This window comes from Haemaphysalis longicornis, unplaced genomic scaffold (assembly GCF_048455015.1).
Source record: "Haemaphysalis longicornis isolate Haplotype H1 unplaced genomic scaffold, Haemaphysalis longicornis Haplotype H1 scaffold_7, whole genome shotgun sequence".
Lineage (NCBI taxonomy): Eukaryota > Metazoa > Arthropoda > Arachnida > Ixodida > Ixodidae > Haemaphysalis > Haemaphysalis longicornis.
Window position 1 is genome coordinate 45,159,063 of NW_027526422.1, and position 23,327 is coordinate 45,182,389.

Consider the following 23,327-nt stretch of genomic DNA (forward strand, 5'->3'; position numbering starts at 1 on the left):
CTGACAACCCTTGTCTCTGCAACGCTCCCCTAAATCTTGTACAAGGAGGCATTCTCGCATTTTTTTTTTCTTAATCAGAAGTGCAATGTCCGCATCACTGACCGCTCTTGTCAGCTGTGGGTACAGTGATCAGATCAAGGACTTTCTTAGATAAGATACTGATAATTTTTGTAGTCTGCAGTAGTTGTTTACATGGCAAAATGCCTTTGCGGGCACTTGTCCTTAATTGCACGATTTTATGCGTGTGGATGCTGCGCGTTTTGGCGGCATTGAAACGAAGCCATGACAACTTCAGTATTTACTATGCTCGAAAGAGCACTTAAACCCTCTTGCCGTCACCCAAGCTTGCTAACCTAAGCAAACTGAGAAGCTTTTTTCTTTTATTCATGCACGCCCCCTCAGCTCCATCACAACGCACCTTCTTGAGCAAGAATTACATTTCCTTCTTGTTTGCGTGCTGCACTGCGATACAGCCCTGACAACGGCGAAGAAAGCTTTACAGGAGCAGGGTAGGTTTTCGTTTTTATTGTTTTATTTTTTGCAAGCATGCACTCGCACCTTTTTTTCCACGAAAAAGGCCCAATTTGATAACGGTTATTTTTAGGCTTAGAATGTGAGTAGGAATTTGCTGATATTCTACGATAACGTGATGTGATAACGTGAGCTGCGAACGCAGCAGTCTTCTACGATGGTGTGAGCAACCGTACAGTGTAATTTGCAGTCGGAGAGGAAACTGCTGCCGTATGCGAAATGACGGATGTTTTATAAAATTGATAGCTTCTTTCATAATCCGCTAATTACATTTACAACATTCGTTAAAAGCGTATGACTATAACGCAGAAACATAAATCTACTCGTAAACGCGTCTGTGCGGCATAAAATGCCCGCCCACTGATTTATTTTGCCTTTCTAACCGACCCGCTTCCCGAATGCTTAGATGCAAACAAATTTCTTCTCAAGCCTTTCCTTTCACCGCCGCAAATGTAACTACGGAGGCGACGGGACCCTCATTCCAACTGCGCCGTACCAGAAGTACTCTGGAAACATTCGCGCAACCACTTAACGGCCGGCGAATAACTTTTTGAGAAAAGCATTCGTGTTCAGCGCCTAATAAGTTGGTGGCTTTCGCCTGAATGCGAAGCGCTGCGCGAGAGGAGAGAAGGAACGTAGCAGCGTGGAGGAGAGCGAGAGGAGGGATGGAGAAAAGAGGTCGGGAAGATGAGGAGCGCGGCGGCCCGCGCCCGTGCGCGTGCTTTTCTCGCGGGGAGTATCTCTCATTGTAATTAAATTTAACAAGTTCGCAAGCAAACAAAAGCGCCGGGGACGATCGTTTCCGTGTTGCAGACGCGGCGCCACCGCGCGCCTGAGCCGTCGTCGGAGCAGGCTTGCAGCGGCAGCCACGGGATGTCGCCACCATGGCCGGCGACCCCAAATCTCCGCTATTTCTAGCGGAGGAGGAGAGGAGGTTCGAGGAAGGGTGAATGCGCAACGCGTGACGTCTTTGGGTTACGTCACCGCGAGCTTGCCGTGGGGCCAATGAGGGGCGGCGCCGGCGGCTTCGCGGTGGGCGCCCGCGGCGCCCCCTGCGCGGCTGCGGCGCTCGGGCCGCTGCGAGCCAAAAGCGTCGTGCGTGCTCTCAGTAGAGGCCTACGCCGAGGGCCATGTTCGCGTAGTGAGCGGCAAGCAAGTCGTTTAGCGTAGAAGCAGCCACCGGCCAGTGCTGTCGTCCCATTTCGATTCGTGCGCCGCTCCCCAGTGTGTGGCGTCGTCGCCTGCTCGCCCAGAGTGTGCCCGTGGTAGTAGTGTGTAGCAGAAATCCCCGCCGCGGTCTTCGCGAAAAGCAGGAGCGCTTGTTTCCGGCGGCCGTACTACCTCCTTCGCGCCTCGTCGTCGCCTCCGATTCTGTGAACCGACCATGATCATGGAAAACGACAGTCAGCCGACCAACCCGGCAAGCCCGACGGAGGCGGCCCACGACCCGGGGTCCGTTTCTCGGCGAGCTGCTCGCGGCGCGCGCGGCTTTCTAGCGTCTCGCTCACACGCCCCCCTTCTGTTGCCTTGCAGGAAGATGTTCATCGGAGGCCTCAGCTGGCAGACGGCGCCCGGTGAGTGCTCCTCGGACTCTTTGCTGCTGCCCTTTAGCGCCGCTGGCTGCCTCCCGCCCGCCTCCTTGGCGGAGCATCCCTTCCGGGAGGAGAACGCGCCGCATCTTCGAGGGATCGCGGTTGCACCTCGCAACAGTTTTGCGCTCCTTAACATGACACACTCCGCACTCGAGTCAGCAGCCGGCAGGTTTGATGCCTCTTTTCCTTGTGGCCACGCATGACCGTTTCATTAGTTTCTAGAAACCTATCAAGGGACAGTTTCGCGCGCCTCTTACCTCGTTTGAATGGTAAAATTTTTTTCGCGCGCTCTGCTTGCAATAAATTCGTCTCCCGATGCTCGCTCGTGCCGTAACGAGGGCCTTGCAGGGTGCCGTGGTCGAGGTGGCGTGAGCACAGCTCGAAAAGCTCCACGCGTCCCAGTGGCGTCGTCGCTCCCATTGCTCCCGACTGCTTTTGTCAGTGTCTGTCGGGATGAATGAGCGGAGGGCGAAGCGGCGTTCAATCCCCTCCGGGAACTCCCTCGCCCGTGCCGGTGCATTCATCCGGTCGGCTTCGCAGCACTGACGGCTGCGCGAAAAACTGTTTCGGTTTGGGACGAGCGATTATTGACTGAATTTTGGAACGGCCTGCATGCTTGCACCGACTAACTTCGTCCGGCCGCTTCACGCATCGTGTGTGGCGCTCTAGCATACCTTGGCCGCTCGGAGTTTGTTTGCCATAGCGACGTTGGCTTTTATGTTGCGTCTTCTCCTCCAGGGGCCATTGCGGCTTATATATTGGAACGTCGCATTTTGCATTCGCAATGTAGAGGTTGCGTCGATTCGTGCGGCCCGTCATTGGGCGGCCAATAACAAAATCGACATGATTTCATGTCGTGCAAAAGATGCGTATGGATATTTCATAATTATGCGGACTAACTGTGCTACGTTATGCGTGCCCAGTGGGTTTTCTTTCGTGGTTCAGACCGCTTTTTTTGTTTTTTTTTTGTTTTTTTGTTTTTGTAAAATATAGCTTGCACTTTTGCAGGTGGCAGCTGCTTCTTTCTTTTTTGCTGGGATGTTTTTCATGGCCAAGTGGGTTATTCGTCTTCAAAACCGCATTTGCCGTCCGCATAAGCAGTGTAGAAGGCCGACGTCGGGCAACAAGGCCAATTACAGTTCGTAATGAATGTGTGAGTCAACATCGCGGATGGCACTTAATTGCACCAACTTTTGGCACACCAAAGCAAATCAAATGACGTACCGGCCGCTCAAGGCAGCGTAGTCCCATTGACGATATTAGGGAACAAAGCCCGACCCAGTAATTGCTTTCGCCTCAGCTTTCCAGGCAACACGAGTTTTTGCGTGACTCCACGTCGACTATTCGTAAGAAACTACATACAAAAACGGAAACTGGTTTCGTGATGATAACAGTATTTACACCACTACAGTTTCATGCATAAGAGCTTTTGCGTAAGACAGTATTCAGAAAATCGGAGTGAAAGTGGCCGGTGTCGTGGACTCTTTACAAACAAGCAAATAATCTTCCTTTCCTACGCAGAAAACGAACTTCGCCACCAACGAAACAAAAGAGCTATCCTAAAGTAGTTGCAGTGAAAAATTGCCATGTTTTGAACACGGAAAGTTATCGTTACCTAGCACCGATCGCGATCACTTCACCTTTCCCACCACAGCAGACGCGTTTTCTGCGAAGAAACAGTTTTGCCCCAACACTGACATGCTACCCTTAAGTGACCGAGTAATCTTTGTCACCGTAAATAAGCAATAGCTGTACACTGCTCTAATATAAAAATTAAACAAGTGCTTTCTGTTCTTCCTGGTGTGCCCGTATTTCTAATGCGTTCAGGCTTCTCGCCCAGGTTAACAGAATATCTGAATCTTTTAAATGTCAACACGCGAACAGTATGCACAACAGTCTACAAATTTCTGCTCTTCAATGTTACATGTTATGAAAAAAGAACTTGATTCAGTAAAAACTTCTGCTGCCCCGCACTACTGCGACACCTGAAAGCCGAAGAAACCTTATACATGGCGCTGCTCCATCGCGTATTCTTTAAAAGCCGCCAGCCGTTTTGATTCAGGCGTGACACGTCCCGCTTTTTGCAAAGCGTACCCGTGAATTTGTTTACGTACGGTGTTTTTGAGACGAAAGCCTTAAATGGCCCGTTTAGCCTGTATGCCAACGTCCGACGTCGGCATCCGTAACAGTAAGACGGTTCCTTCGGAGGCGTTTTATACCAAGAGACCTTTTACAGCTGGACAGCAGTAGCCAAAGGTGGTCGTCCTCGCCAGGTACACCACAGAAAACGAAAGAGCAACAGACAGGCAGCGAAATTGACCACCGTCGTCAACTTCGCCATTACACGGCGGCAGGAGCGAGCAGCGACGCAACGTATAGGAGACAGATCAAAGCCATTCGAAAGCTGTAAGGCGGATCGCAAAGCTAAGGGAATCCAGCGCCAAGGTTGAAAAGCCCTTCGACAACGCAATGGAGACGCAAGGCGTCTAAAACGTTGAACTGGAAATTCATGCTTTCGCATTCACAGGCCGTGAGAAGTGCTTAAAATATGATTTTTTTTTCTTGTCAGCTATGGCAGCTGTTAATTGCCCAACCAATGATATTCTCAGTCGGTAAACGATGTGACAAAACGCCAGTGTTAAAAGCAGAGAAACTAACACTGCCTGGCTCCATACATGTCACGCACGCTGTACGGTTGCAGCACGAATCTACCTAGTTAACGCACGTTAACGTGTCGACTAATAGGGTCGAGTCGAAAGCGAAGTGCGCATGTGACGCTGCAAACCTCACTGAGAAGGCGGGGGTGGTAAAAATCATTTATTAGAGAAGCGACGTGGCACGACAGCACTGGATGTAAAATTATCCGAGTTCTTTCGGCAAAAGGAGCTACATTTCGCTGCCTGTGAGAGTTCCTCCGCATTCCGAATAACTGCAGCGCACAAGGTCTGTAGATCGCGTCTGAAACCTCATAGAGGAACGGCTAAACGTTTACCTGCTCCCTTCCAAAGGCTTCCACCGTGCTCTGGTGAGTGTCCTCCTTTGCCCCCGAGGTATTGCAGAATGACTTCGCGAGTAGCGGTCTTGGAATTATGTGCCGTGTTGACTGATCAGTACAGATGTGCGGCAATGTGTGGGGACCAGGCTTTCGAAATTGTCAGCTGGCCTGGTGACTTCGATCTGAATATACGAAGCAAACGCTATAGAAGCCAACAGTGTCCGTATCGAGGTCGGTCGCTTCTAGGGCGGAATATGCATATTCCTGCTTTGGCAGGGCTATGCGCCGAGGTAGGAACAATGTTGACGCCAGATTACGTAGAGTCCTTTGCAATCATATATTCGGAATTGGCAACGCTACAGGTTTCTTTCAGCTGCTACAGACTCCGTGACACTCGATATCCAAGCCGTAATCGCGGGGAGGACCCTCGTACTTCGATATTGGCATCGTCAAGGAGCAGTCACTCAAGAAGTGTTGTGACTTAGCATCAGTGGATAACCAACGGATCTTGACCTTTGGCAAGGCCGGCGCTGTCGGTAGAGAGGATGCTATTTTCGGTTTAGAGGGTTTTATTTGTGTGTAAGCCTTCAAACGGTTTTACTTTGAGAAGTGACCGGGCAACTTTAATTTTACAATTGAATGCTTACCCACGACTGCGCCCAAAACATAGTTGGTTCGGAGGCTTTCTTAGGGCTTTGGAACGCCCGTGTGGCACAGTTACGTCATTCTCCGAACATCTTTGCAGTTTGTTTTGGATGTCATTATTGCACATCCCCGCCAATATCTTTCGCAAGCTACTGTACGGCAGATTGAAGGGACCTCATGCTTTTTTTCTTTTTATTTGCGAGAGATTGGCCTACGGCATAAAAGAAAACTCACGCGCTGCTGTGTAAGTTTACAGCGGACACTCTGACAGCGAGAAACTCAGCAGCGGCTTCCCTGTGCATTCCTGTCATCAAGTGTTAGTTCAATAATCGCCACTCTTCGGGAACATGGCGGCATTGGAAGAGGCGTGGTAGCTGACAGCAGAAGTGTTTCAACACGGCCACATCGTAACTTGAGTGATGGTGCAACCAAATTTGACGAGACTCATCCGGAGCTATCACCTCTCGTCACTCCGGGACGACGTGCGAGCGGTACATTGGGGCTAAACTCGGCCCGGTCGATGTGGACGAGAAAGGCTCGTTTGATGGCGAGTGATGCAACATCGTGACGCGAGGAAGTGCCAGAAACTAAAAAAAGAAACTAATCTTCGGCGGGAACTCGGTTCAGCAGGCAATAGCCCCGTAGGAAAACATAAGATCACTTGTTCAATACTCCCTGCATATCTCAGGCTATGAATAGACCATGAACCTTTTGGGAACACCTGACCACCAGTAAACACATTAAAGGCGAGGCTCATACCCCAAGCCAGTGTACGCGAATCCGCATTGCTTGCCACATATGGTTAGGTTATGCGGCGGGCTTAATCTTTCCATACGATATTCCTGCCCCACTCCCACTTGTCTTCTCCGGCGTCTAGCGATATGATCACATCAACGTATGCAGACACTGTATATAGATGCGCCAACATTCTTCCTGGGATGAGCGAGCTGTTTCTTTTTAACAAAGGCGTCGGGCGAGTAGAAGCAGTTACCCTAAAGGCATTTACAGTTTGGTGATTAAACTGGGAGAAGTTCGAGTTAACAATAAAATGGCGATGACCTGAATAGCTTGAGCTACGCGGTCGACGTCGCTTTGTTAAGTAATTCCGTCCAGTATTGTGCTTCGTGGTATACCTTAGATCTAGGTAGAAGCTCCAGAGAATTGTTAAACGGATGTCGAACTATTGAGGTATTAACAGCTGTTCATTATAGGCAAACAAGTGCTGCAAATAGAAGCGTATTTTGGACATACGGTCAACACAGATCGAAGCCACAAGAAACAAGGCGAATAATTTAACATGGGGTGAGGTCTATTTGGGAAGCAGTTTTAGGTGGCATATCTCAGTGCGTAGATACACGCATGAGATGTACACACTCGCGGTGTTAAGTCATCAGAAATAATTGCGTTACAGGGAAGAGAAATTTGAAAGAAAAAACACAGCAGCCCAGGCGCCCAAAGAAACATAGTAGGTGCCGCACTGGGAGGGTAACAGACGGTCTAGCGGAAAGTACTGAAAATAAATGTACTTTTGTAGGTCGCGGGATGCGAGGACGGATTTCCGGTGGATGCCATGAACGGCAGATTTGGTGCCCGGAAGATCCGCCCTGAAGATTATTATGTTTGAAGCAGAGAATTAGGTTAAGGGTATAAGTTTCGCTAAACAATCATCAGGTCGATGGTGGGCAGACATTGAAAAAGCCCTTTGTCTTGACGTGGACAGTCAGTTACTGATCATGATGCTAATGATGACATGATGTAAGGAAATTCGAAGGTTTCTAATACGATTTCATGGTTGTGCGACTTGTCATATCAGACAGGCAGTTCGTCGCCATAGCATATTTATTTATTTATTAATTCAGGTTACCCCTCAACGCCCTCTAGAAGACGATATTACATAGGGGGGGGGGGGGGGGGCGGGCAATACAACATGGTGTGAAAACAACAACAAAAAAAGAAAAAGCAGTACAACAAGACACAATGCAACCTGACAACCGCAACAAAACGCAAACCATGAATACGGGCAGCAGTTGCATGGCGTTATACAATAGTTTAAAAAAGAAACAAAAACAAAAGAACAAAAGAAAAAAATACGAAGGAACAGGCGCCCGCTTTTCTGATGGAGGCGAAAAAGAAAAACGAAAACGCCCGTGTGTTCGAGATTTCGGCGCACGTTAAAGATTCCCAGGTGGTCAAAATTAATCGAAGCCCTCCATTACGGCGCGCCTCATCGCCTGCGTTGCGTCGGCGTGTTAAACCCCACAATCATCATCTATTCGAAGGAGCACTAGCCCCTGAAAACAAGCTATCCTGTATTGTTAGATCGCACTGCCGTGTTTAAACATTCTTCTAAGAAAACCTGGTAATATAAGCGCTTGTTAATCCCAGTTTATGTAGGAACAGTTGTTGAACCCAACTTTAAAAAAAAAAAAAAAGACGTCACCAATCAGGCTGCCGGCGTACAGTGCTTTATAGCTTCTCACGGGGTAATCATTGTTCTGTTTCGGTTCTTGTTATGCATTTACGCTTGAAGTGCACACCAAACGATTAATCAGGATAAACACCCTCATTGTTACACGCTCGCTCCTTACTAACTGCAATTTCTGCGACAGACAGCGGCAAAAGGCGGGATAATTCAAATTCAAATTCAAATTTATTCATTTATGTTGTTACATGTCACGTTGCAAGGAGAGGGTCAAAAAGCCAGCACAGGCGCTGGCTTGACGAGGGCCCTACCCCGTGTACACACGTCGACGGCAGCGCAGCACTGCCGTTCTCTAATTACAAAGCAAGTGTCATATGTTAAAAAATGAAAAAAAAAAATTGCTTTCATGACGACAAAGCAGCCTGTGCCCTTTACCGTTCACCGAGCCAGCCAGCCACTTGGTGGTTTGTACGTATTCTGTTATATGGCTCCACCTCATGGCTTACTCGGTAGTGATGTGGGGCGTTTTAACCTTACGGCACAACAAGTGGGACGTAAACTAGAGGTACATAGACGAGCTTCAGATATCTACTTCCAAGCGAAGAAAATGTCAAAGGCGAAAGCGCTATTAAAAATTAGTGCCCTCGCTTCAGACAAAGACGTATTCCATGGTTAGCAGTCTCTCTAAACTATTGACAATCAATTTATTAGTACAAGGCACAAAAACTGAGGTAGTATTCCTTAGATAAGGCAATGGCAATAGCAACGTGAATCACATAATTTCTGTTATGCTTTCGATGGTGGTTGAGTATTTAATTTATAAATGCATGATTGAAATCTGATTAAACCTTTTACCACATGAGCCTTGCCTCAGCCGAAAAGATGTATTTTTAAGTTCGGGTTACCGCTTAGCTCGGTTACAAAATCTGCAATACCGTTAAGTGGGACGTCCTGGTTAAGTGTGCTGCACCGTCAGACCGAGGAACAAGTCATGATCTTTTAAGTACACCGATGTTATTTAAAATATTGTTATTAATATTATTTGCAACCTCGTTACTCGACTCCTGAATGGCAACTTGCGTGCACATCAACTGAACTGGAACAAATTTTTGTGCCGGCTAAATCAAGAGCTGCCCTTCTCCAATTTCATTCGTTTAGAAAAAGGGATTCGATTGGAAATGAAATGGATTGGAATGGAACACCGTGTCTCTCGGTATTCGGCAGGCTACGCACTTCTCACCACTGCAGTCCCAGTAAAGCTGATCGCACGCAAATCCACCCACGCTTGACGACGGTGACAACAGAGGCGCGCGAATGTGTAAACGATCGCTGCTGGGTCGCAGTGACTAGAGCCACTCAAGGCGACTGAACTCGGGCTTCTCGCGTTGCTTTCGAGCATTGTGTCGCCAAACGTGAGGAGGTCGTGAACCTGAATGGGTAGTGCTCCGTAGCTATTCCGCCACTGCGCTTTCACTGCGCTCTTCGGCCGATACCGGGTGAAACTCGGTACAAGCTGTGTAGGTCTCCGCCGCGGGCGTCGCTGATTGATTGTTCGACGGCGGAATTCCTCGACTTAAACCGATCCACCCACTACACCGCCGCCGTTCCGTCTCTGACGAGGCGCGTCGCTCCGAGGGAGGCCCTAATGCAGCTGGCCGACGACTGTCGTAATCGACGCCGCCGAGCCAACGCGTGCTGCGGCGCGCTCGGCAGCCGGTGCACATGCCGTCTGTATGCACAGCGCCGGTCTGTTCCTGATAGGGCTGGTGGGAGAGGGGGGAAGAAAAACGAGCTAATGCGACGGGGGCTGACGATTCTCATGGCACTCTCTCCCGGTGACCGCTTTGCTATTATTAGTAGCCCGACGTGGGTAATTTCAACCTGCGCTGAATTGCCCGTCCACATTTCATTTCACCTGTGCGTCCTTGTAATGAAACATCTCGGTTCTGTCTTCGCACCTTTTTTCCTTATGCACGAGTAGTTTAACGGTTTTCCCGTGAACCGAACACGTGCTGGCACCAGAGAGTGAAAGTGATATTCAGCATGAGGGATATACCGACTGCATGTCTGTAAAATTCGACTGTTGGGTGTCACTGTTAGGGTGGGCTCCATGTTAGGGATCGCTGTTAGGGTCGCCTCCTCGCGACAAAGCAGTCATTTAGCCACAAAATCAAAGCTCGCTTCGACTTGCTGGACCCATTATTAAAAATTTCAGCTGAGGTACCGTAAACACACGTAGTGTATAGGAACGCGTTATTCGGTAGTGTTATTACGCGCCCTTTAGTTGATAAACTGCACTCTGTGATCCCCCCCAACAAACGCCCCATGACCCTCATTGTATTGACAGAAGCCGTAGTACACCTTGTCTCGCCTGACTACCTAATCTTGCTGCTTCAACCTACCTGCTATACTCGCTATCACAAATATTGGCGATAAACCGAGCCCTGTTTTAATACCGTGATCGTGCATTCCCTGCCGTGGGTGCATTCCTGCCCCGTATACAGTAAAACCTCGCCATAACAAAATAGCTTTATTAGAAATTTCACTTTATACGAAGTGTTTCACGGTCCACACTGCTCTGCACAGAGACCAAATCATCATGTCCGCTTTTAACGAAGTATCTCTTACAACGAAACCATTGTTTGACCCGAGAACTTCGTTATACGAAGGGTCTACTGTATTTCTTGTATTCGTGTTAAAAAAACGAAGAACGTCGCCATTGCAGCTTCATGAAGTCTTGATACACAATACAAAAAGATAGAGAGGGTGAAGATTTCAATGAGCGCGATAATGAGAATGGAATTATAGTTCAAAAATCCGTGTGGCCCTAGCCGTCTTCGCCCTGTCCACAGGAAGTGTCTGACTCGTATTAAGTCGACAGATGGTCAACGGTGTTTCCCGCAGCTGAGGAAAGTAACAGGTAGAGAGGTGGGGTAGGGCTGGGTTGTGTGCGCATTTCACTATTATATGCTACAGGGTACCTAGTTGGGTACAAAATTTTTATTGAGCAGTGTACTCTGCGATGGAGAAAAGGAAATTCCAGGTTGGCGGTCTTTTTTTTTTTTAATTTCATTTTGAACGCACCTGGTAATGGTGTGGGCCGAAAGCTAAATAATTACGCAGCACCACCTTTATAAAGGCCCGTGCTGAAATGCCGTTTTCTCATTCCGCATTTCCATCGCAAAGTCCGCCAGCAAAACCCTCGTAACCAGCGCAACGGCGGCTCTGCGCCTCTCGAATTGTCATCCGGGAGCGTGGTGCTGCGACATCGCACGCAGATTCCGCGCTCACTGCAGGCCGTGCCGCCGTGCATGGACAACGCCGCCGCGGGCGCCCGGCGATACTGTCATTTAGCGAGGGGGGAGCCCTCGTTCCGATTGTCTCCCGAATTAAATTAGCGACGAGCCAGCCCCAGCCTTCACCGCAGCGGGGGAAAAAACAAGAACGCAGCAGGCAAAGCGGGGGAGAAAGCGCGCTGACAACGGCTCCGACGACGAAAGGCATTCGCGAGTAATCAGTTGCAGATACGTTTATCGAGGGATGCCGACTGCGGGGGCTCGCCTTGTCTCTTCGCTCGGGCATCTTTCTGCCCTTCTATGGATTTTGTCCACACATCCGAAAGGCGGAGGGAGGAAGAGAGAACGTGGAAGTAAACAACTTGAAGCTCTCCCGTCGATTCTCTCGCGGCGACCTTTGTTTGTTCTCTTTTGCTCTCGTTTTTTTTTTTTTTTTTTCTCTTTCCGTGGCTCCCGTCGTGCGCAAACTGGGTCCGCTCCTCTTCGCGTCACGGCGTGTCTCTCAACGTGAGTGCGGGTGTCACCAGGCGCGGGCTTTTCTCAGAGCGGGCGACAATGGCCGGCCGTCTCGAGAAAAGAAAGCGAGCGATGCCGGTTCACGTTTCTCTTCCCTTTTCATCGGGCTCGGCGCAGCGAGAAGAAGACCCTGGGGAGACCCGCACATCGGTCCCTTTGCAGCGGCGGCGGCCTTCCGTTTCGGCGATCGCGCAGAGTGGGTGGTGGTAATGGCTCGGAGGCTTCGCACGTTACGGAAATGTGCTATACATGCGCAATCTTACACGAGCGGAGGGGATGGGGCACCTTCGCGCTCCTGCATTGCCCGTCGCCTCGCCTGGATTGGGCTTAGTGCAGGAGGAGAAATGGGACGATAGAGAGGGCGCAACTTGTTTCGGGATAAACGGGAGGATCGAATGAACGCTTGTTGCGAGGAAGGCGCTAAGAGTGGGTACATTTGAGCGCCCGGACCCGAGATTCGGTGGGATATTTCGTGAGCTGAGTTAACGCGGCAAATTAAGGTAGTGCTCGATGTTAAAGGAACCCTGCAACACTTTCTTCAATCTGTTCGTAATCTTAAACGCTTGCAGAACGCAGTCACCCAACACACCCAGTACTTAGATTAGGGGGTCGAAAAGTACCTCAGCCAGAAATTACTGCTCTGTGGCCACCAGGTAACTTAGAAACTTGCTCAAAAGATTTCTCTCTCTTTCCCGGTCTGGGCGTTCTTTGAACGCTGGAATTACGCCATTACAGCGGTGTAGCGGCTGTTGGCCGGCTTTTGTTCAGTTGCAGCAATGAACGCATTCGATAGATAGAAAGCCATATTCTTAGAAAGAAAGCCACAAAAGCAAATAAGCAGAAACAGAAGGCATATCTGCTGCGACGAGTAAATCACGCTGTGCCGCTCCGTGCTGGTGATAGCTACAGCATTCGCGGTGCTTCCAGATCCAAAGGAAAGAGTGAAGGGATAGCGTTTATTGGAGGCGTTGCAGAGTCCCTTTGAGGTTTACAGGAGAAATGGCGCTCTCTGCCCGTAGTCGGTCTTGCGCCATAAAAACCCAACCATCGTCATCATAGGGGGCAGGACATTACATGACGGAGAAGTGCGTTGGCGTTGCAACTGCTCTGATTGTAAAAAAAAAAAAAAAAAAAAAAAAACCCTTCGGTTTAAGCCTAATATTCTCTTTTCTCAACTATAGAGAGCAGCCTCAGCGGTCGTAGTTCCTGAAGTTCTGTTGCGGGCAGTTGATCATAGATTGAAACTAAATGCACCTGACCATCACGCTCGTGTTTCATCGTCAGCGCAGGTCTGTGAATCTGTGATCACAACACCAACGCACTGAACGCCGAATTTTCCGAGATTGACGAAAATTGAGTAGGAACAAATTCTTCCTACTCGCACGCGGCAACAAGCTGGGAAATATCGGGGCCAAGTGAGTTGGCGTTATGCAGTGCAGTTAGGTTCAAAGAACCTGGCAAACAAAAACGAATGTTTCTGGATCGATTGATCGCCGTGTTGGAATAAAAAGGCCTGCGAATTTTTAGCAAATTGAACTTAATTTAGCAAGATTACCGGTTCAGAGTTTCGGGGGCTCCTAGTATTTCTTTTCGATTAGAGAATGTCCCGCCGCGGTGGCTTAGTGGCTAATGCATTGTGCTTCTGAGCGCAAGGACGCTGGTTCGATTTCCGACCGCGGCGGCCGCTTTTCTGACGGAGGCGAAAAGCAAAAACGCCCGCGTGTTCGAGATTTCGGCGAAAGTTAAAGATCCCCAAGTGATCAAAATTAATCCGGAGCCCTCCACTACGGCGCGCCTCATAACTTGTGTAGTTTAGGCGCGTTAAACCCCATAATCAATCAATTTATGAACAAGGGGAGAGCACCACTTCTTGTTGAGTTGAGCTATCACAAAGACGGCATGGCCAGCGCGTGATGCATTCCTAGACCTCCTGTGGGCTATCCTTATCTCTTAGAGACAGTTTACAGCGCTACTTCCTTTGACGACGTGACGTGACTCTTCACTGAGACGTTTCTCGTTGTTGCCTTCGTTCGTGCCAGCCTATTTGAATTGAACTGAATTTTATTTTCAAAGGGTGTACATGATACATGCATTGGTACAAAAACTCTGGAGTGGAATGCCGGAGCGATTTGCTCAGAGACTTCCGCAGTTTAACTTTTTTTTTTACCGTCTTTCGATATAAATTGGCACTCAGTTTACAGGAGGGAATTCTGTGCCGGGGCCCAGGGATCAATATTCGCGTGAAGAATCAGTCACCAGGTTTGTTTAATTAAGCGGTGCGTTGTGTGGTGTCCGGCCCGCATGCAGTTCCGGTTTACGTGTTCCGTTTGCAAAAACGCGGTGGTGACTGTGTGATCGCCAACACGAGCAATTGTAGATGGTAGAATCGTGCAATCTGACGCCATGTTGCGGGCATTATGAGTATTCTGACGCATGTTGTTAGCACTTTTTGGTCCGTCGTCTTCTTGCATGCTGGAACGATTCGGCCTTCGCGAGATTTCATGAATATCAACGACACAGAAGATATGTTTATCCGGGTGTGTCAGGTTGTACGTTCCTTATTGATCACTTTCACAGTATTTTCGTACTTGTATCGTAAAGCAGGCGCGTCGGCGTTTGTATGCGTTTTGCATACAAAAACAGCCGCGTATGAGCAAACAGCAAACAAAATTGAGGCTGTGCTTAGAAAGAGACAGACGTGCCCGAAATGTGTTGTGAGGCGTGTGTATGCATAGCTGAGGGTCTATTCTGTGCCTCTGGATTTTCATCCTCGGTGGTAGATGAAGCAGTTTCAACAGGTTGAAACCTCGGTAAGGGTGCATTGATTTTATGAAATGTATAAACGCGAGTCTGGATGTCTGTTGGTGGCACCGACTTAACTAGTAGCCACGGAATTAACGCATCGTAAAGTACTCTAAAACACTTCAGAAACGAACACAAGCTTAATATTTACACAGTATCTTACACCTTACAGAAGTATTGAAGTCCGCTAACGCGTTAAGAACGACAACAAACATATGTGGACACGTATTATTAGAGTATTTAAAGGCGAAGCTTCGCTCGGCTGCGTAGATCGTGGATGTTTTGTGCGCAAGCGGCAGGCATTAAATTGTTTACGCGTTTCCGTTCTACTCCCAACGCACAAGCACACAAAGCGTTGCGTAACAACAACAGCAAGTGGTTAAAGCCGGCGCCAATTAAAGCTGCGCGTTAACAGGGCGACATTCTAACGAGGGCAACTCATTAGCTGTAATAAAGCTCCCATAAAAAAAAAAAACGAGTTGTTTCAGATGGAAGCTAGCGTGAAAGAGAGTGGAGAGAGCAAAAGTAAATCGCGGCCGATTGGAGACCACAGGGCGGCATTGGAGCAAGATTAATCCCTGTTTGTTTGTTTATTCGCGCGTAGCTTCGCCCTCCCCCCACCTCCTCCGGCGTTTGGCGTTCTCCGGAAATAACGTCCGCAACGCGGGGCGGCGCGGAAGAAATTCGCCGCCGAGCGGAAGGATGAGGACGCGGTGGCAAGGTCGGGCCCCAGTTGGCTGCGGGGGCCGTCGCGAGAGGCATTTCGGAATTGGCAATTGTCCAGGACTGATGTCCTCGTCGACAGTTCGCGTCTGCCACCGACCGCAGCGCTGAAAGGTTTTCAGACCGGTGGCGGCGAGGGGGAGAATATATCTGTCCCGAGGAAAATATGGCCGGAAGAGGCGAGCGGGAGGAGGATGAGGAAGAGGCAGGATGAGCGCAGTGAAAGGCCCGGAGTGAGGAAGAGGCTGCGGGCCACAGTGGGCAGAGGAAGGGAGGAGGGCGCGGAAATTGAGAACGCGTGTTGGTTGTCGTGTAAAACGCGCTATGAAGCGGCCGTAAATTAAGGGCCCCGCTTTGCTGCCGAACCTTGGCGCGAGCTCGCTGCGCGCGCGAATTTTAGGTAGGACGCTGTAGCGGCGCGGGCCCCGGGCTACCGTGTTCATTCTTTCAACGAAGTTTTAATTTCGTTACCTTTAGACCCTAGCCAGACGTTGGCGAATTCTCTCTATCTCTCCTTTCTCTCTCTCTCCCCATTTTCCCTACGCCAGGTTTTCGTGGCGCGTTTTGTGAAGCCACCACTTTCAACCCGCATTCTTCAACTCGTATCTTAAATCGATACAACGTTTTGCCGCCGTGTCAACTATGCGATGGTTCCATGTTCTGCACTTTTTGGATTAATCGTAAATACGCGCAAGCGTGTAAAAAATTTGGTGTGCTTCCGATTTAGAAGTCTCTTAGAGAAGGAACGTGATGCAGGAAATCAGTTCGAGAGTTCGAATCGAGAGTTCGACGGAAGCCATCTGTTCGCAAGCACACGACAACAAATAAATACGTGCACCAGCAATAAACGTTTGTAGAAGAAAAGACATTTCGAGTGGTAACACGTGCATTAAAACAAAATACACTTCGTTTGACCGCAAATGCGGCTATTAGTTGGGCCCAGTTACACTTATTTCTGAATAACAGTTGAGGCTGGAGTTGTAAAAACGCTTTAATATCCTAGAGCTCTCCGCATTTTTCAAATGCATTATAGCTTCGGCGAGATAAGTACGAGTGTGTGGAACGGCTCCGACCCGCGCTCCAGTGTACGCCAGCAGGTCTCCAGGCATCCCGCCCACCTCCCGCAGCGTTGCCCTTTTAAACTCATTTTATCACCTCAAGTTCAGTTATTCCTGGAACTAGTCGTGCCGGTTTTGTTAACTGGCTTGGCATTTGTAGCGTAAAAATCCTCGCCGAACTTTTCCTGCTAATTTCACCGTCTGGTTTATGTTGTTCATTACGTCACCACTTTAATCTCTGATTACAACAAGTTTCCCTTCGTTGTTCATAAACGTATTCGTCTTTTTAACAAATTCCTCAGTCCTCCCCGCGTGGTAGGCACAAATGTCAGTACACTCGCTTCTTTTGTAGCGCGAGCTACACTGGCCGACGTTGAGCAGTTTCGCGCGGCTTCTGAAGGGCTGTGGTGCGCATTTGCGAGGAGCAGTGACGTCTCATGGCGCACAGCTGGCTCTCCGGAGCTGCCGCCACTGCGACTGGATTGTATTGGATTGAATTGGATTGGAAATCGTTTTAGCAGCAGTAAGCATGATAATCAGCTAATCCTAGACAACCCGGAAACCCAAGAATAACCAGCTGAACGTTAGCTCACGCTACGTATATCCTGGCATAGCCGATCTAAGCCACTGCTAATTTTTTATGGATGTTGACATCTACACTTTTTCACATGACAAATGATTTATTTTTTGTACGCCAAAGCACACAGAGTCGTATTTGAATCTCGCAGAGCAGGGGTGGAACTTCTCCGGGGTAACGATTAACAGCCGATGCATTGCCGGCATCCCGTCGCCACCGTTTCCTCCTTGCTAGCGCGTCGATTCTGGTGAAATTCCCGCCCCTCCTGGCGTGGTCCCCAGGAGAGCCGAGTTTGTGGGCGATGAGCTCGCAGAGCGGGCACGCACTCGAGTGCGACCAGACTCGATGAGAAAGCGCAAGGGAACGCACTGCCTCGCTGCTTTGTAGCCGGTCCACTTCATCTCCTTCTCCTCCTCCTCACTTTGACTACGGTTCTCCCTCGCAGCCAACGCGACGCAGGCAACGAGGGCGCAACTCAGTCAGCACGGGCGTTTCTCCGCACCTGTCGTGTGCCGTCGTCGTCGCGCACCTGCGATGCGAACGACCCTTGTTTCGAATCTCGCGTTCGATAAGGCCGATTGAAATGGCCACTCGTGGGGCGACGCGTGGGTCTTGATATCTGGACGGTGTTTGTGCCCTCCTCCTCTTCCCCGATACACACGCGCGCGCACTTGCACGCACGGAAGGGAAGAGGGCGAGCCATTCTATTTCCTGATGCCATCGATCCCTGGTCTGCCCGAAGAGTGCGCGGCGCCGCAGCAGCCGAGCGGCCAGCCTTAGCCGCTTCCAGCGCCGCCGTGTACGAAGGGGCCGGCGATCGAAGCGTCACTAACGAGAGGACGGGAATTAGGTGTACGTCCAGATGTCCTGCCCCCTCGCCCCCTTCGCCGCACTACTTACTACACTTCTTCGTCTTGGCCCCCCACAGCGTTCCTGCTGCCGTCTGTAGATAGGAGGAAAGAAAACAGACTTTTCTGTTTCCTGATTCATGCGCTGGGACTCCGGAGGATCACCTAGCCATCTTGCTCACTCCTTCGATGTTTATGGCGTGTGCTGCAGAGGCAGCAGCAATAGCCGAAGGAGAGCTGCATCGGCGTCTCGGGCACTGCGCTGATCTCTCGTATATATGCTCATTACGGATCGGAGACACGGTGCCACTACGTCCGCGACAACGTCTCCGTGTAATGTTCGCGGAGATAGTGATGAAGAACTGCCTTCGTATTGTGACTTTGGAGCGCTGACCCGCGCGATTCGGGGCCTGAGATATCGCTGTACATGACGGACCTGGTCAACGCCGCGTTTGTTTGGGGGTTTTGTTTTCGTACACTAGCCCGCGCAGTTTAGCCAGTCAGTCAGCGCTCGAGCTTGCGAAACCTATGCGTTGTGCATGGCTGTACCGTTCAATCGGCTGTACCCTTCAGTCGGTACAGTGGCGTCGCCATCTTTTTGTTGATATTTTTTATTGTGTCACCTGTCGTTGCGTCGCTTGTAATAATAGGTGCGCAAAATCGCCGCGACTTTTTCCGGCGTCGGTTTCGATCAAGCAGGAAATGTCGGAAACAACACGTTTTTAGACGCTGCGTGTGTGTATGCATGAAAACACCTGTAATGTTGCTCAATAAAACCCTGCAGCACGTGGGTGGACGTTTCCAGCGGTGCACATAGCAGGGATGCCGCAATTTGTAATTTCCAAGGAGGAAACACGATGCGTGAATCATGGCTGTTGCGCCAATGCCGAGCTAAAACTACAGCTACGCTTTTTCCCCTACAGGCTTCGAGGCTGTTGGGAGGTCTAGTGCACCATAAAGAATGTTAATTCATCGTGTTTTCTAGATTTCGTCTCGCCTCGAAGGCGCATTGTAGATGTATCTAAAGCGCGCGAAAAAGAAGAGGCTGACACTGGGTGGATGTCGTTCGGTGTCAAGACAATGAAGGTGACCTAGTTCTCCGTGCCATGGGCTAGGAAGGCCGTCTTGCAGGGGCCCGGTTCGCCGTCAACGTTGCCATAGCCATGTCGCGATCTAGGCGTTGTCACACGCGCTAATTAGGGCTGGCGGCGCCTTCATGCACGCCTTCGGACCTTCCCTTTTCTTTGCCACCACGGAGCGCATTTTAAAGCACACGCACTCGCTCAGTTGCCAACTTGGCTGTTGCCTGTTGGCTTCTTTGCATCATGTCAACAGCGGACGTGCTCTTAGGCACTGTCTTGCTCTTATAACTGCATGCACTTATGATTGCTTGCGATGACTACTTGCTTGATGGATACAACTTGGGAAAGGTTTATTTTCGGATGGCGCTTTGTCGACGACAGTGTCTGGGGAAAGCATACCGCCATTGATACTAGTTCCCGCCGTGACCGGAGAGAGTGAACGGGTCAACACGAAAGGCCTTCGGACCAACCCATACTACAGGAAAGGGGGCGCCAGTAGATATGCGCCTAATGACGGGTGCGCTTACTCTGTGTACACCGTTGTTGCCCATGTCGTTGGGTCAGTCTGGCTCTCCATGCGCGTCTATGTGACTATCGTGTCAATAAAAGTCATTTGCTGGACAGTTCTGTTGCGTACGGGCAGTTCAGTCTAGACGTGTACTTTAAATGGTGGCTCAGTGGGTAAGGCGATGTGCTGCTGCGCCCGAAGACACGGATTCGATCCCGCGGCCGCGGTGGCTGCTTTTCACATAGAGGCGGAAAGTAGAAACGCCCGTGTATTGAGCTTCAATCATACGTTAAGCGTATGAGGTGGTCAAAGTAACTCGGAAGAGCCATCCACTACGGAGCGCCTTACAGCCCAGGCGTGGTATTCTCGTGTTTTTCCGTATTGAAAACGTCCGTTTTGCGTCCGTTTTATTCTGACTTCCTTGCAGTTGTAGGCGGGTTTTGGGTTGACTTTTGCGCAAATGTTCTTGTAAACACATTTTAAACGACTAAACCTATTTTAAACTATCTTTTATGCGTTTCTTGTTCCGCCAGCGAACCAACAACACGGTGACTAAAAACCGTCTGCTCCAAATCGCCTGCTCCGAGAAGCCGCGGCTCATAGCTCTGCCTTGCTTGCATGGGGCCCCATCCCGGTGTTCGCTTTTAGCCAATCAGGGCTTGCTCAAACCGGACACTTTTGGAACGGACGCAAAACGGACAAAACACGAGAATACCGCCCCAGGTGTACCTTCGGGGGTTTAAACCCCCGTAAGTTTGAAAACAAGTCGCATGCTCGACAGTTTGGAAGGAAGAGAAAAGAGAACACGAGACGCATATTGTTCCCGGACACCGCCGGGGAAAGTGCATCTCTGGCGTGGTACGCCGGGCGTCTTCCGGGAGCTGTTTGCGAGTGGCCCTGCTACGGAGGCGGCGTCGTCTCCGAGGGCCCAGCGCACTTTGCTCGCGCCACGATAAGATAGCGCGGCTGGCAGGCAGTCAACCAACCTGGCGATGAACTTTGCGGCCACATCCCGCATCTTGCACGTGATCGGCCACCGTCACTGCTCCCGGGAGTTCCTGGTCCGCACAAATTTACGGCTGTTAGCGGTCGGACAGAGAGTGACGCAACCGAGTCGCCCCACTGAAAGGCTTTGAAATCCCACGCAATTCGTCGCACGGAACGCAGTCGCACATGCGGCGCTTTCATTTTGAGGCGATTGCCTTAAGCGCTCCTTTCTGCGAAAAGCAGTCGGTTGTCCGGTCAAGAAAATACCCGTCGCTGTAATAGCAAATAAAGAACTCAAGTGTTAGCCGACGGGATCTGAACTCACGTCTTCACACTAGAAGCCGAATGCGCTATGCGCTATCTCCGCACACTGCGAGTGAGCAGTGGAGCAAAAGTTGTCGTCGATGTTGTTGTCCCTACGTGCTTGCTTCACAAAATTCAGAAAACTATGAATGGGAAACGTAAAAGTTGCAGAATCAGGCCTGCCGCAGGACACCTGAACGTGATGGCATGAGAGTAGAACAGATGCACGCAAGCCGTGCAGAACCCCGCTTCTAGGGAGGCTGTTGCGTGTGCTAACCTCCTTGCTGAAGTAATTCGATCGCGTCATAAAATGAAGAAACGAAAGCTAAGAAGAAGACGCGAACTTGCTGTAGCAGAAAAACCAAGCCCGTCGACGTATTTCATGGCAGAAGACAAAGAAATGAAAGTGAAGAAAGAGACGCAAATACGATGACGAAGCAGTAAATAAGTTGTTTATAAATATCGCCATGTTTTCGTTTTCAAAGCACGTAAGCAGACTAGGGTAATTTTTTTAGATGAAATGAGTGGTTGATAACCTTATTGCGATTGTACCCCGTAACTAATTATTGATTGATGATCTTTAGGGGAGGGCGTAGCTACACTAGCCCGCAAAATGTTGTTTTACGGGGATAATATTTGTTGTTTGCCATAAAGGCAGGACAGGAGCAGTTGGAGGTTAATGGGATCCTGCAGTGGACCTGACTAGGCTGACGACGACGACGACGATTGTGATGATGATGATGATGATGATGATGATGATGATGATGATGATGATGATGATAAAGGCCAAAGTAGCTGCCGGATTATTGTGTGCCTATACGCTCGCGTGCCAACACCGGTACTCAATGCTTCGCGCAGGTAGATGGATCGCTCTAAGTTAGTATCTTGGTTGAGGGGGAGGACCAAGCTTAAAGCTAGTTCGCTAGCTGCACAGGCCTTAAGATCCAATGGCAGCACTCGTGACAGCACCTTTAGAACCGTGCTACAACTTTCCCAGTGAGCGCTGTCGCGGAGGTTTTTCCGGCCAGAATCAATGGTTCATAACTATAAGGGACGGCTGGACAACGCTAAGGAAAGTTGTCAGAACTCTTTAGCGACTTTGAAATGCGGATGAGGAGAAATGGGCTTTGCTCTGGATGCGCGCAATATCAAAACTGGATCGACCTGATCCTGCTTCTCTTTACCTGCAGGATGCACAGATCCTTACAATAAACCCATCTTCTTGGCATACCGCACAGAGACAAGGTCCCTGGGAGGGTCATGGTTTGCCCATAGACGCTTCTCCTTTAACGGTATTGAAAACTAAGTCAGTGAAACTTGTGTACACATCACTCAGCTAAAATGAAATTGAGCTTTCGTTAAACAACGTTTATGTTCTCAGCATCAGTGTATACCAAGCATTCGGTGCTCACAGAACCTCTCCTAATTTTAACAATATGTGTATCCGGTAAGTTTTCGTTATAACCATATTGCTTTATTCCCAATCTCATTATTCGAAGTGTTTCATAGCCCTCGCCCAGTTATTTAGCGCACCTGATCTTCGCTTTTAATTAGTATTTCTCACAACGAAGGTAATTTTCTATCCCGATAAATTCGTTAGAAGGAGAGTTTACTGTACCTGCCTCTCATCGAGCTCGTAATAACCAGGAAGCCGAACCCGCCTCGCCGTTACGCCATGGTCTCCGACGCTATAGCGGTATTCTAAGAACGCTCGCTCGCTGTAAACGCGCCGCTTATCTGACTGATGGCCGTCGGGACAAGTGAACATTCGCGTGTGCAAGGGTCGGCTGCGCTTTTGACGCTCTGATTGCGCCGAGTGCACTTCAGGTCACTGAGGCTGCGTAATCGAGAGGTTTAACCCGATGGCAACTCCCCAACAATCTACCCGTCCTGGCTTTCAAAACTGCTTAAGCCATTCCTGCTTGAATTACGGACGAAGTCATTCGATTGTTCATAGGCATGCTACAGAGCATCCGCAAGATTTCAGCAATTCATTGGTAAAGGAGCTCCAGCGGAAAGGGAAAAAAAATGCGTCTTCCTCTGCGGTGTTTTCATGTTATCAGAAGTGTTGACCGCACTTGATTATAGGGTTTAACGCGCCGAAGCTACACATGGGCTGGTGCGCGCCGTAGTGGAGGGCTCCGGATTAATTTTGGGCACCTGGATATCTTTAACGTGCGCTGAAATCTCGGCACACGGGCGTTTTTTGCTTTCCGCCTCCACCATAAAAGCGGCCGCCGCGGCCGGGAATCTTATCCGCGTCCTTGGGCTCTTATCCGCGTCCTTAGACACTGAGCCACCGCGGCGGATTGTTGGCCGCACTTCGAAGTTAGGAAGTTTTCCATAAGCTGAACATTTAAGCCGAACTACTGTAACGGATAATAAGTTTTCAGGGATGTGTTTGAACTCAGTCCCGTGTTAGCGCAATGTTGCTTTGTAGCA

At 49.7% G+C, this 23,327-nt stretch overlaps 1 protein-coding gene across 9 annotated transcripts in view; it reads left to right on the forward strand.

The window, feature by feature from the left end:
* Positions 1-1,595: 1,595 nt before the first annotated feature.
* Positions 1,596-23,327, forward strand: part of Rbp6 (RNA-binding protein 6) — a 586,247-nt gene continuing 564,515 nt past the window's right edge. For 4 of the 9 annotated variants that reach the window (XM_077677085.1, XM_077677084.1, XM_077677086.1 and 1 more), the window contains exons 1-2: positions 1,597-1,983; positions 2,065-2,105. In XM_077677085.1, coding sequence (XP_077533211.1) covers positions 1,916-1,983; positions 2,065-2,105 — 109 coding nt within the window. In that variant the 5' untranslated portion in view covers positions 1,597-1,915. Of the gene's footprint in view, positions 1,984-2,064; positions 2,106-23,327 lie in introns of all 9 variants that reach the window. The other 5 variants (XM_077677081.1, XM_077677080.1, XM_077677082.1 and 2 more) reach the window with 3 other exon arrangements.